Source organism: Pempheris klunzingeri, chromosome 12, assembly GCF_042242105.1.
Source record: "Pempheris klunzingeri isolate RE-2024b chromosome 12, fPemKlu1.hap1, whole genome shotgun sequence".
Classification (NCBI taxonomy): Eukaryota; Metazoa; Chordata; class Actinopteri; order Acropomatiformes; family Pempheridae; genus Pempheris; species Pempheris klunzingeri.
This window is the reverse complement of record NC_092023.1, coordinates 6,150,986-6,166,492: the sequence shown is the minus strand read 5'-3', so window position 1 is coordinate 6,166,492 and position 15,507 is coordinate 6,150,986. Positions and strand designations below refer to the sequence as shown.

General features: G+C 42.1%; 1 protein-coding gene across 3 annotated transcripts in view; it reads right to left on the bottom strand.

Annotated features, from left to right (window-relative positions):
• Positions 1–2,201: 2,201 nt before the first annotated feature.
• Positions 2,202–15,507, bottom strand: part of dlg5a (discs, large homolog 5a (Drosophila)) — a 37,738-nt gene continuing 24,432 nt past the window's right edge. For all 3 annotated transcript variants that reach the window (XM_070840829.1, XM_070840832.1, XM_070840830.1), the window contains exons 21-33: positions 15,334–15,502; positions 13,381–13,543; positions 12,249–12,382; positions 9,240–9,404; positions 8,942–9,125; positions 7,975–8,123; positions 7,063–7,233; positions 6,068–6,258; positions 5,848–5,991; positions 5,470–5,597; positions 5,107–5,216; positions 4,528–4,637; positions 2,202–4,421 (exon numbers count right to left, since the gene is read on the bottom strand). In XM_070840829.1, the coding sequence (XP_070696930.1) occupies positions 4,318–4,421; positions 4,528–4,637; positions 5,107–5,216; positions 5,470–5,597; positions 5,848–5,991; positions 6,068–6,258; positions 7,063–7,233; positions 7,975–8,123; positions 8,942–9,125; positions 9,240–9,404; positions 12,249–12,382; positions 13,381–13,543; positions 15,334–15,502 (1,922 nt within the window). In that variant the 3' untranslated portion in view covers positions 2,202–4,317. The remainder of the gene's footprint in view (positions 4,422–4,527; positions 4,638–5,106; positions 5,217–5,469; positions 5,598–5,847; positions 5,992–6,067; positions 6,259–7,062; positions 7,234–7,974; positions 8,124–8,941; positions 9,126–9,239; positions 9,405–12,248; positions 12,383–13,380; positions 13,544–15,333; positions 15,503–15,507) is intronic.

The following is a 15,507-nucleotide window of genomic DNA, read 5'->3' as shown; positions in this document are numbered from 1 at the left end:
ATGGATGTTATTTTTAGGAAACAAGTGAGGTGTAAATCACAAGTAGGTTTGCTTAACGGAGGCCTTCTATTAAGAGCAACGTTTATTCATATTATGGACTCACACAGAATTACAATGATAATCTCATGTAATTTATGCTGTGTATTAGTATTCTCTGACAAATCTACAAGTGAAACAACAGGGAAATCAATCTTACAACCGCACATACTTGGGCCCATTGACATCCAAATTCCAAAGCAACAATAAGCCCCCAACAAGGTCACAGAAAATGAGATCATCAGTGTCACATGTTACATACATAATGTGTCATAGTAAATCTTGCTGGTGTTTATTGCTGGCTACAGCAGAAGGGACTTGAATTGATCATCCCCCGTGAAAAGCCAGCTGTTGGGTGAGTGGCTCCCGTGGGCCGGCAGAACTTTAGCCGTTGGCTCTCGGTACTGACAGATGAGGAGACAAACATAAAAGCAGTCAGGTGGTAATCCTGCAGGACATTTGGAGATGCAGGAGTTATCATGCAAGAGAACCGGCAGAAGGCCGAAAGAGACAAATTCATCCAATCACGCAGAGAGACGGGGAAAAGGCCACGGCTTGCTAGTGTGGACTACAAAGATCCTTCGCTGTCGGACTTAAGACTTCTCAAGTTCACTTGAGCTGTCAGCAGCTGTCTTGAAACAGACACCACAGCAGGAGGGCTGGAGACCCTACCCCTTTCTAAAACAGGCAAGAGGGTACTTGGAGGACGTTCAAAACTGGCATGACATAGCAGACCTGCATCTGCACATATACACAGATGCAGTGTGTAGTAATTAGTGACAAAAGCCTTGAGCAACATCCTCTGGAGTGCATTAAGTAACATCGCTGTCTGTCTTTTTCAAATGAATGTTCTCACCAAAGTACAAGTATACAGCCTCAGTTGCTGGTAGATTGAGGCATTAGGCATGGTGGATGTTTGGGAGACACTGGGTGCTCTCTTGCCCCAATGAACCTGACAAGCAGCTGGAGGGTAGTCGTTCACTGTGACATCATTGGCCAGAGGACCATGTGACCCCGGATGCGGCGCTAGGAGGGAACGACCTCAAGCCAGAAGCACCCAATCAACCAGCAAGATCTGGTGTAGCTACAGGCTGTCCAATTGCATGAAAAACAACTCTCATAGAATGCTGCTGAAATATTAGATTATATAAGAGTGTAGATCCAATGTATGTTTATTATCATCCTCAGTCTAGGCCCATATTATCAATCCTGGAAGGAGTAAAGTAGTTCAGTTACAGCAAAGTGTCAGAGTAACATTTAACAGTAACTCTCATGTGATCACATGACTAATTATACACATATTCTGAGCAGGAAAAGCCAATCAGAGACAATGATTCACTCTTCATTCCATCTGCCATATTGTTATATTTCTTTTGAGAAATCACACAGACATACATACATGTGCTTATCTCTGTATCTGTACTGCAGATATTTAGGTTGTACTCCTAACCAACTCAAAAGAGCAGTTTTGAATTAAGAAATGTGATAAATAGCTTTAATTCTTAGTTTTTATTTTTGTCTTAGACTCAAGGAAACTATTTTATTTCCAGGTTTGATAATCATGGGCTCTAGCTGACATGTTTATACGATGAAGTCTCTCTTGGTAGGTCTCTTCTCTTCTAAAAAGAGATTTTCATTTACAACCTTATAGGGCCGTGGGTGGACTCAGTGTTGTTGTGTGAGGACAGCACACATGGACCCGTCACCATCAAACTGCAAAGCATGATGTATGACTGCAGTGCTGCAGAAGACGAGAACGAGCCGTGTCTTTAAAAGTGTGGCTGCTTCTTAAATGCTAAAACAAGGCCACACTCTATCAGTATCTCAGAGATCCTGGCAGATATTGTCACACAACCTTATCTCTGCTTAGAAATGGATGGCCATTTCATCAACCACTCTTTCATTTGCTGCAGCTCGCAGCAAAATTGATTCACTTTTATCCTTATACATGTCTGAAGGACACTGTCACATTACAGCAAGACATTCACTCAACGTAACTAAATAAAGAGGCAGAGCAGCATTTTGAAAGATCAAATTGCTATTTTAATTTTTTCCTCTCTTAGGCATTGCTTGAACCGTCCTCAACAAAGTTGTTACCAAACAGGGTGTAGGAAGAGAAAAAAAAAAAAAAGTTCAGTACAGGAGCAGAATTATACAAAGACCAACAAAAAACCCAAACTGACTCCATGTTGTGATACAGAAAATGAGTTTAATTCTCATGTTAATGTCTCAACATACAAATCACATTCTTTTTAATAAAAGAAAATTTCAATCAGTACCTGGCATCTAGACCCTCTCTAAAAATACAACCTTTTGATGCTGTATCCCCCTCTCTCTCTCTCTCGCTCTCTCTCTCTTTCTCTAACACAAGCTATCTACTCAGAAAAATAGTAACATTACAGTTTGCTTCTGCTTACTCTTTTAGCCCAATAGTCAAACTTGTGGACCAATTTTCCTTTGAAAAACTGTGCAAGAATAGATCCCTTTTTAATAATTCAAATAAGAAGTGATCCTTTTTATTTCTAATTAAGAATAAAAGGCCATCAATGAAATGTAAGGAACTGATGTGAAATAAAAATGTGAATTAGTTACAGTAGAAATTATAGTACCTATTCATAGTCTACTGGAAACCTAGGAACAGTTACATGTTTAAGGTTAACAGATAAACAAGTGCAAAACAGAAATAAAAGGATAAAAAGTTGCCTTAGTGGATTTTGGCACAATAAAGATACAGGATACGGTTTCGAGGAAGGGCAGAATATTTTTGTCAATATTTTATGCCTCCTGAATAAAAATACAATTAAATAACAATGAAAAGTCACTGACATTTAAACAGATCAGAGGAAAATCCTTTAAGATATTACCCTGCAAATTTTGCTTCATAGTGTCTCTTTTAATGAGTACATCGATAAGTGACTGACAACCAACCACAAAAAAAAAAAAAAAAAAAAATTCTTCAAAGAAAAAAAACAAACAAACAAAACACACACACGCACGCACACACACAAAAAAAACATGCTAATACCTGCTAAGACATAACTTGACCGCCAGACGTTCCTAGGCGTATGACCTAGTGAAAATACATGTAATATATATATTTATATATATGTTTTTTTTTTTTCAGATGTATCTGCATACTGTATGTTATACTCTATATTGTTGTTAAATATATGTTAAAAGAGATAGAATGATAGTTACACAGTGGTCTGTCTAGCCCTGGAGTGCATTCTGAGGAGTTAACCCGTTGGCCGCCGCTTCGGCCTACCCCCAAAGACCTCACCATTGTCATGCGCTCTGCACAATACTGGTCTCAAATCAGCACCTGAGTCATCTAGTCCACGACGGGGGGGGAAATGATGCATTGGATCTTGAAAGGAAACTTTCAAAATTCCTCTTGACGTTCTGGCTAAGTGACCAGGGGCTGGTTTCAGATCAGGCTTCTTCTCCGAAGGCACTTCCGAAAGGCCCATAAACTGTCCACACACCCGGCTACTATAGAAGCATAATGCATAGGGCAAACATCGATGCGTTTGGAGTTTTCATGGCCGTCACTGCTTGCAGTCGAGTTCAGTAAGACCACAGCTACATACTTCAAGTGGTTTGATGCTTTTGCACTTTTGTGATGAAACACCACGAGGAATGTGATGTCTGATCCTGGCATTCCATTTCTATAGCATCGTGTTCATGCTAGCAAACAACCATGATTCAACTCAACTGAAATTGTCATTACAATTGTGAACAACAGTCTCAAGGTTTTTTCTCTCTCTCTCTCTCTCTCACACACACACACTCATACACACAAACAAATACACAATTAGCCGTCAGTCATCGTCAAATGGGTGCATAATTGTAGGGAAACCACATATGTCATTTGGTACACGGGTGGGTCAGGGGTGGCTGAACTTCATTAGTGTTGAGGTTTGTGTACACAGGGGGAGGGACACGCATTCAAGCAAATATTGAACATCAATAATCAGACTCGTCTTTTGACTGTAAACGGATGCCTACAATGCAGCATTACAAATACACCACCAGAAACCCTTAGGGAAGACTGAATGAACTTTCACGTCGAGATCCAGTGCTACGAACCTGCTCCGGAGTACATCAGAAATAAAAGGAGGCTCTGATTATAAATCATAACAAAGACAAAATAAAAAAATATCAATAATTTACATAACTAGCTCACTGTAGTGTACCTATTGGTATAGTGTGAAAGGGTTAATTAGTGTTTGGGGAATAGAGATGAAAGCCACAGCTTGCTGTAGTGGCCGCCGGTCTCCTCTACGGGCAGCCGAGTGGAGTCCACAGGACTTTACTTTGTTCTTGATCAACTATAGTCATGATCTGAGTGCAAATGTAAGGGAGGGTGCCGCCTTGGACAATACCTGCAAAAAAAAAAAAAAAGGGTTACTCGGTGAAAACAGTGGCATTTATCAGGGGCATATTATCTATAGTGCATGTTGTTTTTATACGCTCTGACTGCACACAAACCTGTGAAGAATTTGCTGTACTCTTGCTCTATCTTCTGTGCACTTTCAAATTGCTCCTTGGAATGTTTTTGAGATACTTTGTCCCGCAGATAAACCGGATCTTTCTGCTCCCTGTCAGAAAACCAAAAAAGGTGGATAGTCATTCAGATCAGAGGCCGTGAGGCGCCCATCCAACACCGGTGACCACTTCACTTTCACATTTCATAATTTTTTACGTTTTGATTGTGTAATAAGCTATCAATCATTCAGAGTTTCTAATGCTTCACTGATTAGACCCCCGAGGGTTGCAAACATTTATTAACATAAAAACCAAAAAAGTGAAGAAAAGGGAACAGCGCTTACACTGAGAATTTATTTTAAAAAGAAAGGGAAAAAAAACAGGCATGTTCCACCAGCTGTTTGGGATTATGCAAGAGTTTGTGGTGGGGCGGGGCGTTTTGACAGACGCGCCAAAGGGTTCATGGTGGAATGGAGAGTGTGAAGGCTTATCCAGCTCCATCCATCCATCGGGCAAAGGATGCCACGGAACCAGGACAGTGTTTACGGTTCAAATCAACTAATATCCAGGGCTGCTACTTACTTAATCTGCTTGGCGTTTTTGTAGCGGACGAAGACAACAATTGGATATATGTGAACGCTGTGGAGCCTTTCAATGGCGTGCGGGGCGATGTCGAGCAAACAGTGACAGCCCTGTATCCAAAAAAACGAAACAGAGCGTCATTTCAGCAGACAAGATCATTCAAGATACAGTTTCAAAAGGCTTGACAACGATTAGCATTTGCTGTCACGACCAGGAATCTTGCTTTTCGTTCATCTGTATTTAAGATTAAAGTGCTGCAATAGCGATAGCTTATCTTGAGCAAACGCACAGATAAAAGACAAATTGAACCCACTTTATCTTTCCTGATAATATCTGACAAGCCAGAAAAGCCCCGACTAATACCTTATCTGTTATTTCCTTTATAGAAGCGACCGTGGTCACATCAAAATGGCCACTTCTGCGCTTGTAGTCGATGAAGAGGCAGTCTTTGACACCCCGCTCGATGGCTTGCTGGGATGCCTTCATCACCTCTGCAGACATGACAGAAAGAGTGAACGAGTAAATATAACTTAGAAGACAAAGCGAGGATATTTATCAAAGTCGTGGTGCAAACAAGTCACAAGATACATTTTTCTTGATACTGTATGAACCAACCCTCCCACTCCTTCAACCCTAAAGTCTTATTTTCAAGGTAGAATTATCAAACAGCTGCTGAGAATGTGGATGCACAGTTTATTTCCCCGATTTGTAGGACTGACAAACTGGATGAGGTGAACTCACCGAGTACACATCTGCAGAACTTCCCAGGAGACTCTTTGACCAGCATCTCCTTGACGGGGTCGGTCAGCGGCCCAAGGATGAGTACCGGCCGGGGAGAGGTGCACTCCACCTTCTGGACCCGCTGGTACGCTAGGCTCACACAGTCTGACACAAAGAACATGCAGGTCAATCAATTACCCTTCATCAGTTGTATTCAAAACATCTAAAGCGTTCATCTCACCATCGAGGAAGGGGATGGAGTCTGTGCTGATGGTGTCCAGAGCCACCATCTCTTTGCTGTCTTTGGAGCTGCTGCGTTTGTGTTTCTGTTTCCTCCTGAAGAAGGACCTGCGGGCTGCTGCAGAGAGTGTTTTACTGGAGTCTTCCTTCATTTCTGTCACACTGTGTCTGCGGTAAAACTCTTGGTCCATCCTACACACACACACACACACACACACACACACACACACACACACACACACACACACACACACACACACACACACACACACACACACACACACACACACACACACACACACACACACACACACACACACACACACACACACACACACACACACACACACACACACACACACACACACACACACACACACACACACAAAACAGATTCTATTGGGGAGGGTTCGCACAGAAAAAGGCTGTGTGAGCATCAGTGTATAAAAGTAGCACTTGTGTCATTTTATTTTAGGGACATTAAAGTCTCTGAAGATTTTAAAAACATCCCATTTTTCCTTCTGAGGATTGTTTTCCACTTTTACAAAAGAGGCATTTTGCTGCACTAAGGTTAGAGCAGAGCTTTGGCATGTAGTTCTGAGCATCAAGGTTGGTCAGACAAAATAAAAAACATTTATTGCAGAGACTCCACCGTAGGAGTTCAGTTATGAGATGCTGCGATTTTAGCATTTCTTTAGAATGTATCGTTGCTGGCTACGGACGCTTCAGGCCCAGTATTAGAACAAAAACAAAATCTGAATCACTGTGTTAGAAGTTTAGTAACATCAATGCATATCTACATAGACACATAATAGGAGGTCAGCAGGGTCTTGCATTGAGTGCAAAAGGCTAACACAGAACATATGGAAGAGAGGTGACATTACACTATACTGCTACAATGGCGTAAACATATGTAGATTGTTGCCACAGCTGTTACAGAATGTCCTCGCTCAAAAATGTATGTGTGTGTAAGCGAGCATTGCATTCTCCACCCACATGTACTTGCTGGGGATCTGCCCCCTCTGGATCTGCTGTGCGTTCTCATCTAGCTGCCAGGCCATCCAGGTCCCAAAGCTGCCCTTTGGTAAAGACTCATCCACGTACAGGATGTCATCCTTCTTAAAACTGAGGTCCCCCTCGGCCTCCCCCACCCGGTCGTAAAGTGCTCTGGTGGGAGGGAGAGACAAAGATAGATGGGGAGTTATGAAGAGTAGGGCACGCCGAGGGAGTGAAGGAGTGAGGGAGCATGAAGTTGATAAAGTGAGAGAGGGGGTGAGGCACCAGACAAGAAAGGTATGAAAAGAACACGATAAAGAAACAGAGTGATAGAAGGAGGAAGAGCAAAGAAGTGTAGAGGAATCTATTGACAGTAAAGGCCTAGCTTGTTTGAGCCTCATAAGTCATTGGCTGAGCAGCCTATCTGTGACAGCCAGGCAGACTGAGTGTATTTACTGCAGATGACATCACAAGTGCACTTGCCTATATGACAAGTGACTGCGGCAGCTGCGGCAACACACCCCGACAGACTCCCGACAATAAAACGTGACTATTTTAATGCTTCTTTTTCCATTCATATACAGTGTACTTCTAATGGCCTGGAAAACACAGAGCACTAGGATGGATGTGGACTTGAGTCCGGTGTGTGGAGAGAAGTGAGATTAGATAACCTAAATTTGTGGTGTGATTAGCATCACTGCAGTCACACAGTGGATCTGGGACATAACTGGTTAGATGAGAAATATTCTAGCTTGTCCAAAGGGGCGCTCCTGTGCTGCGTCTATATATAGCAGCATGGACAGAGATGAGGCTTCTTGGGGAAAATGAGTTTAGTCCTATTACAGAGCTGTAACATATAAACACCCAGTAATGGTCTGTGTGTGTGTGTGCGGGGTGCGTATTTGCATGTACCTAATATAAAAGCCATCTCCTGGAACATCTTTGAGCATGTTGAAGTCATCTGGCCGATGCTGCACCTTGAACGTGACCGTCTCTGCCGGCTTCAGCATCTCAACGTACACCTCTTCTGCTGTCTTGTTCTTCATATTCACCGAGTTGTACTGAAAGATGAGGAAAAAAAAACAACAGAGGGCAAGTGAACTTCACATCATGAAAAATAAGACAAACTCGGGACGAGGAGCAGAGAAATTTAGTCAGCGTTTACGCTCATCTGTGAAATGATTTGCCGTGCCTGTGAAGGTTCCACTTGTAAACAGCTACATTTCCTCTGAGCTTTCAGCAGTATTAAAGTGTCGCAGTATTGATTTGTGTGCCATGTATGGAGGAAGAAAACAAACAGGATGAGAGATTGAAGGACAGACTGACGCTGTGCGGCCTGATGACAACGCTGCGTGGCAATTCAGACAGCAGGCCCTTTGTGGCAGAGAGCTAAGTGGGAGCATGCCAGGAATTGTCTATTGTGAGTTTCAGGTGCTCTGGATAGATCGCCAGTGTGGAGTGAGAGAGAACGCAGACGAGGAGGAGATCAATGCAGAACAATGACAGGCAAGAAAGAAATGCCAGCGCCTTCTGGCAGCGCTCGAGTCTACAATACAGTAACAACAGCACACAAAGCCCTGCAACATCTTATAAGAGTTTTGCTTTGATATCACTTTAAAAGAAACTGATAATACACCTCCAACTGTCTTACAAAAAACAACAGCTATTCCTTTTGTGAAACAGAATAAAAACTCACACTTGCAAAGATCTGTCTCTGCCTGAATGTGTGTACACTAATACTTGCACATAATGCACAAACTCTTCAGCAACTGCCCCAAAATACGGTGTAAAGAATTATTTATGTGTATTAAGTTTCCCTACATTATGAAATTCCTAAGCAACAGGTCGTGTGTCTAAGCATATGTGTTTAAATTCCCACCTCCAGAATGAGGTCTCCAGCGAGCAGCCCATCGGGACCCCTGGCGGGACTGTCCTCGTCCAGGCTCTCAATGTAGACGCCCCGCAGGTTCCCTCCACAGAGTGTGACTCCCACCTCCACCCCAGGCCTGCGCACCGTCACAAGCCGCGGCTCACTCGCCTTCCTGCCGCCCTCAGATGGCATTCTAGAGGACGATTAGTTAGAGAGTGGGTGAAGTGTAATGGGGAGGCATGAAGCAAACATTTCTCTCACACCATAACATATTGTTACGGTGGGGTTGTTTCTTCCCTTTATTTACCTGATGAAATTGTGTGGGCTGGTAGTGGGTGTGGTCTGCTTGGAGGAAGGAGTGAGCGTGCCCTCGTCCTGTTCGCTGAGTGTATCGATAGTGGAGTGATTGTCGGGTGTGGCGGCTCCGCTCCCCTGGGGAGTTGACTGAGTACTGACTGGCTCCAGACGGGAACTGCAAAAAAAAAAAAAAAAAAAAAAAAGAGAAAAATTTAGGTTTAATATGTCCTACAGCAGAAGACTTACTCAAGTGACTTCCTGTATCATTGAAGCCTGCCAAACAGATCAGGTCATCCAAAAATAGTTAAAATGGTACAGGAAGATGACCACCAGTCGGATGGCCTACATTACAAATGGGAAGTCTATGCATAACATTGGTGCGGCTGTTCAACTATTCTATGTCTAACCTAATAGATAAAAGTCTAAGCCCTTGTTTTGTGCTTTATTTGAGCAATAGTGAGCTATAGTCCGTTTTCCATCAAATTTAAATCATGTCGCACAACGCTTCTCTAGTGCATCATACTTTATTCGAGTGAATAAAGCTAGTATACTGGAGAAGAAATGTGTGCACTTTGCATTTAAATTACATGACATGCATTTTGATTTTAATGCTCTCGCTTTGAAGCTCACACTGATCCGCATGCGCTCACAACATAAAAACATTTGTGGCCGCTAAATAACAAGAAATTGGGCCCTACGGGTGCAAATCAGCTGATCACTTAACCGGAGCACATTTACATGAATGCTATTAAAAGTCAACATTGATTAATGTGTGTTTTACCCTATAAAATAACAAGACAAACAGTACAGAAAGACATTTTTAGGCCACCTAAAAACTGTGTCACCACTACATAGTTTGTCCACCAGGGAGCACTGACAGGCATTTTAAAGTGGAAAATAAACCTATATACACACGTGGACAAAATTGTTGGTACCCCTCTGTTAATGAAAGAAAAACCCACAATGGTCACTGAAATCACTTGAAACTTACAAAAGTAACAATAAATAAAAATTTATTGAAAATTAAACAATCAAAATCAGCCATTACTTTTGAATTGTTGTTCAACAGAATTATTTAAAAAAACAAACTAATGAAACAGGCCTGGACAAAAATGATGGTACCCATAACTTAATATTTTGTTGCACAACCTTTTGAGGCAATCACTGCAATCAAACGCTTTCTGTAACTGTCAATGAGACTTCTGCACCTGTCAACAGGTATTTTGGCCCACTCCTCGTGAGCAAACTGCTCCAGTTGTCTCAGGTTTGAAGGGTGTCTTCTCCAGATGGCATGTTTCAGCTCCTTCCACAGATGTTCAATGGGATTTAGATCTGGGCTCATAGAAGGCCACTTCAGAATAGTCCAATGCTTTTCTCTTAGCCATTCTTGGGTGTTTTTGGCTGTGTGTTTTGGGTCGTTATCCTGTTGGAAGACCCATGACCTGCGACTGAGACCAAGCTTTCTGACACTAGGCAGCACATTTCTCTCCAGAATGCCTTGATAGTCTTGAGATTTCATTGTACCTTGCACAGATTCAAGACACCCTGTGCCAGATGCAGCAAAGCAGCCCCAGAACATAACCGAGCCTCCTCCATGTTTCACAGTAGGGACAGTGTTCTTTTCTTGGTATGCTTCATTTTTGCGTCTATGAACATAGAGTTGATGTGCCTTACCAAAAAGCTCCAGTTTTGTCTCATCTGTCCAAAGGACATTCTCCCAGAAGCTTTGTGGCTTGTCAATATGCATTTTCGCGAATTCCAGTCTCGCTTTTTTATGATTTGCTTTCAACAGTGGTGTCCTCCTTGGTCGTCTCCCATGAAGTCCACTTTGGCTCAAACAACGACGAATGGTGCGATCTGACACTGATGTACCTTGGCCTTGGAGTTCACCTTTAATTTCTTTGGAGGTTGTTCTGGGCTCTTTGGATACCATTCAAACTATCCGTCTCTTCAATTTCTCATCAATTTTCCTCTTGCGGCCACGTCCAGGGAGGTTGGCTACAGTCCCATGGATCTTAAACTTCTGAATAACATGTGCCACTGTTGTCACAGGAACATCAAGCTGCTTGGAGATGGTCTTATAGCCTTTACCTTTAACATGCTTGTCTATAATTTTCTTTCTAATCTCCTGAGACAACTCTCTCCTTCGCTTTCTGTGGTCCGTGTTCAGTGTGGTACACACCATGTCACCAAACAGCACAGTGACTATTTGTCACCTTTTAAATAGGCAGACTGACTGATTATGAGTTTGAAGACACCTGTGATGCCAATTAAAGGACACACCTGAGTTAAACATGTCCCTCTGGTCAAATTATTTTCAATCTTTTATAGAGGTACCATCATTTTTGTCCAGGCCTGTTTCATTAGTTTGTTTTTTTAAATAATTCTGTTGAACCACAATTCAAAAGTAATGGCTGATTTTCAATGGTTAATTTCCAGTAAATTTTTATCTATTGTTACTTTTATAAGTTTCAAGTGATTTCAGTGACCATTGTGGGTTTTTCTTTCATTAACAGAGGGGTACCAACAATTTTGTCCACGTGTGTACATATTTTTGCCACAACAGCCAAATAACTAATATTTAAAGTGATTCTCCAAGTTGTTGGTTTAAATGAAAAAAAAAGCATATCAGCCAATATAAGCGGACATTTTTTAACTCTCAAATATCAGCATCGGACTCCAAATTCAAGCATGAGTTGGACTCAATCATGCATATTGTGAGTATTTAAAGATGAATAACTTTATAGTTAATTACATCTGTCTACTTGGCAACTGGGTGAACAACTGCTGTTTCAGAGATTCCTTTATGTTGACTCAGCTAAAAAAAAAATTTATCATCTGGCCTCACTGCTCAGAAGAAAAAACAGAAACAATTTAGAGAACACCTGGCCACGAAAAACAACATGAAAATCCATGTAATTCTTAAACTGAAACGCTTACTGGTACCGATTCAGGAATCGACTAAGCGGCACACCAACCCCGCTCTGTTGGCAATTCTACAATAAAAACAACACGTTACCTGGAGCGAGAGTGGTTTCCCAGCTGGTACATGTGTGGGTTGTACTGGGCCATAATGGTGATGGTGTCACACTGCTGACCGATGATGAGACGAGCTTGCTGCTCCGTAGCGTTTCGCAAGTTGATGCCGTTAAACTAATAAAAAAGGAAGAAAAGTGTGGTTAAGGGGAGGGATTGGGTTACTAAAAACAGAGATATGGACTCACTATCTGACTAGACTGTTGAGGGTTTCAGGTCATTAGTAGTAAATGGTGGAGAAGGTGCTCATAAGAACTGACAGAGGATTAGTTTGGCACACATTTTCCATGTCTTAAAACAAGTGTGTATACTTTACTTTCTGTAAAGAGACCAGGCAGCTGTTTTTGCCTTGCAGCCCCTGTAACCCTATTTGTAATTCAGAAGTGTGAAAGTAATTCATGCTTAGCTGTGGTTATGTAAAGTCACTAATTCATATTTATGACTTTTGTTTTATATACATGGTGCACCGTGTCATACACAAGACATCATGATTATTTTATAGAGTTACAGATCAAGGGATGTCTTTGTGCCACCATTGAGATGATCTGCCCTCATTTCATTTCATCATTTGAGCTTTAACTAGTAATACGGGGGAAAAAGCAGTCTTCAGATGTCCATTAATGTGTTAATTAAAAACAGGTATGTTTAGAAATTGATCTGTAATGGATTTACTCTATATTAATTTACAACAAAACTGCAAAAGGGTCCACAACCCTTATATAACAGTGAAGTACATCAATACGTTTGATAGGATACAACATAGTCACACTACCATCCATAAGAACAGTACAAGTCCTCTTGATTTGACATTGCAAAAAAGAATTTCAGCTTGCGCAGCTGTTTTATATGTAGTGAAACCACCCTTACAGTGAATTCATTTCAGCATGTATTAAAATAGTGGGAACTGTGACAACACTAATGAATAGTCTTCCAGGAACAGAGAATAGACGTATGGTGGGCTGCAAAATGACTGAGCCTTTGAAGCAAACATATTAGTAGCATCAGTATCTGACTTATCCCGTATTGTTCTGCTCCCTGACAGGTATCCGGCGATGCATTCTTATTTATGCCGCTTGCAGCTATAACCTTTGTGGCATGCAGTAGCTTGTTCGCACCTCCAGTAATTGGTCTCCATACTCCAGTCCTGCCTGGTGGGCGATGCTACCTCCAGTAACTTTAGAGACAAAGATCCCTCCGTTCTCTCCGCTGACGATGGAGATGCCCAGAGGCTCCACACCTTTGTGCACGATGACATTGCGGGGTTCCTCCAAGTATGGCCTGGAGGGAAAGAGGAATGTGTATAAATTAATAGCATCCCAGAAAAGCAGTTACAGGATACCACACAGGGGCAAGTTGAGGGGGGTGAGGTGACGTTTGACAATTGCACTGACCAACTTATTTACAGCTCTGGAGAGTTACTTTATACCCAGGCTTCTTTTCTAGTTATATAAAAACTTATCCGGTCCAAATTATAACCATCATCAATAGAGACTAAATTGCGTATAATGAATGTTTGAGCCTGAGCGTCTTTTCCCCTCCCAGGCCTGTAAACTGATCATCAGTGACCAGAGCGTCACTTTGCGCCTGGCTTACAGAGGAACCTGGACAGGTCTAGAGTACAGAAACACTGTGTGCAACATCCTAAAAGCACAAGCAAGTGAAATCCCTTCACATGAAGAAGATTTGCATGAACTTTTTGTGTTTTCATAACAGGTTGGCTTTGGACATGGCATACAATTCCATGAATGCAGAGAAGAGGAATGGATTAGCAGCCAGGGACAGGGGTAAACAGAGTGGTGGTGTACAAACAAGACCATGACCCAGAAGCTCGAGGCTGAATAATAATACCATTGCATAACATACATACTGCAGACTGAAGGGTGACTTGGCTTAAGGCCAAAATACACACATGCATATTGACCATGTCGTCATCATAGGGCATGGACACTGCATGCAATATCTGAGATTCAAGTGGGTTTTCTGACATGGAGGGAGACAAGTGCAGACATATAAACTATAGCACTGAACATCTGAAGTTCACCAACTTTAGCTAATCAGGTCTATCTTTCCTAAAGCACTAATATTGTGACATGCAAAGAACTAGCAATATGTACATTAAACCGATGATCTTGTGGAGGGTGAAAATCATCACAGAGTCCTTTTATATTCCATGTAGTGCATGTCAAATGCACAAAACTATTCTGCTCCTCTATATTATCTACCCAACTGCACTGAAGCATGTGAACGACGTGAACTTCGGGGAAGGTTGGGGCCATTCCCTTGATTGTAGCACTGTGAGGGAGAACGAACCTGAGGCTCCTGAGAGAGGAGAACCTCGGCCTTGCAGCCAGAGGAATCCTTAGAAAAGATCGGTTACGGTAAAGAGATCTGGAAGCGAAGGTTGCAGAGAGGTGGGAGGAAGATAAAGAGGAGAATGGAGGACAGATAAACAGAGACAGCAACAGTGTAAAAGAGGTGTTGGTGATACAAAATGGGACAGAAATGTTGGAGGAAAGAATAGAATAAAATTCTAAGATCACTGCTTCATTTTTAGGAACAGCAAGAGGCTTCCTTAAGATTATTAAAACAGTTTTAATAGGATTAAAATCTGAATTTAAACGAGGGATTGCACAGCTCTGACCATGATAGACCTGTTGCCTGGCAACGCCTTTTGAAATAGCCGAGAAGGATCCCTGAGGATGAACATAGGCCATATCGTACCCGTTTGTTTAGTGATCCTTGCGATCATACTTGCCACTATTCACCCAATATCTTCACCATCTGTAGAGCCATTTCTCAATATCTTGGACCTTTGCCAAAGGTCACACTGATCAACTAAACACAAGTAACAATCATCTGATTCATATTCTGCTGTGATGGGCAACTAAAATTTTATTTTATGTAATTTTCTCAGAACAGAATTGGTCAAAAATACGTCAACAAAGCTAATTTGCAGCAGTCGGCAGCATCACAACAGTGCAGACATCATCCAGCTGGGTGTGGACAGTTAATAGTCTCATATATTGCTTTTTAAAATTAGTATCTGTGAGCGCTTGTCTCCGTCATACCTGTCTTTCCTGCGCTCCCCTATCGGCAGAGGGCTGACTGAGATCCGAGGTAAAGTGGAAATGGAGCCTTGAGATTGGCTGCTGGCAAACGAGGAAGTTTCCAGATTGAGTGGCGATTGTGGAGGAGTGATGAGGCTGGGACTGCTGCACTCCGAGTGCGAGAGGGAGCCTGGA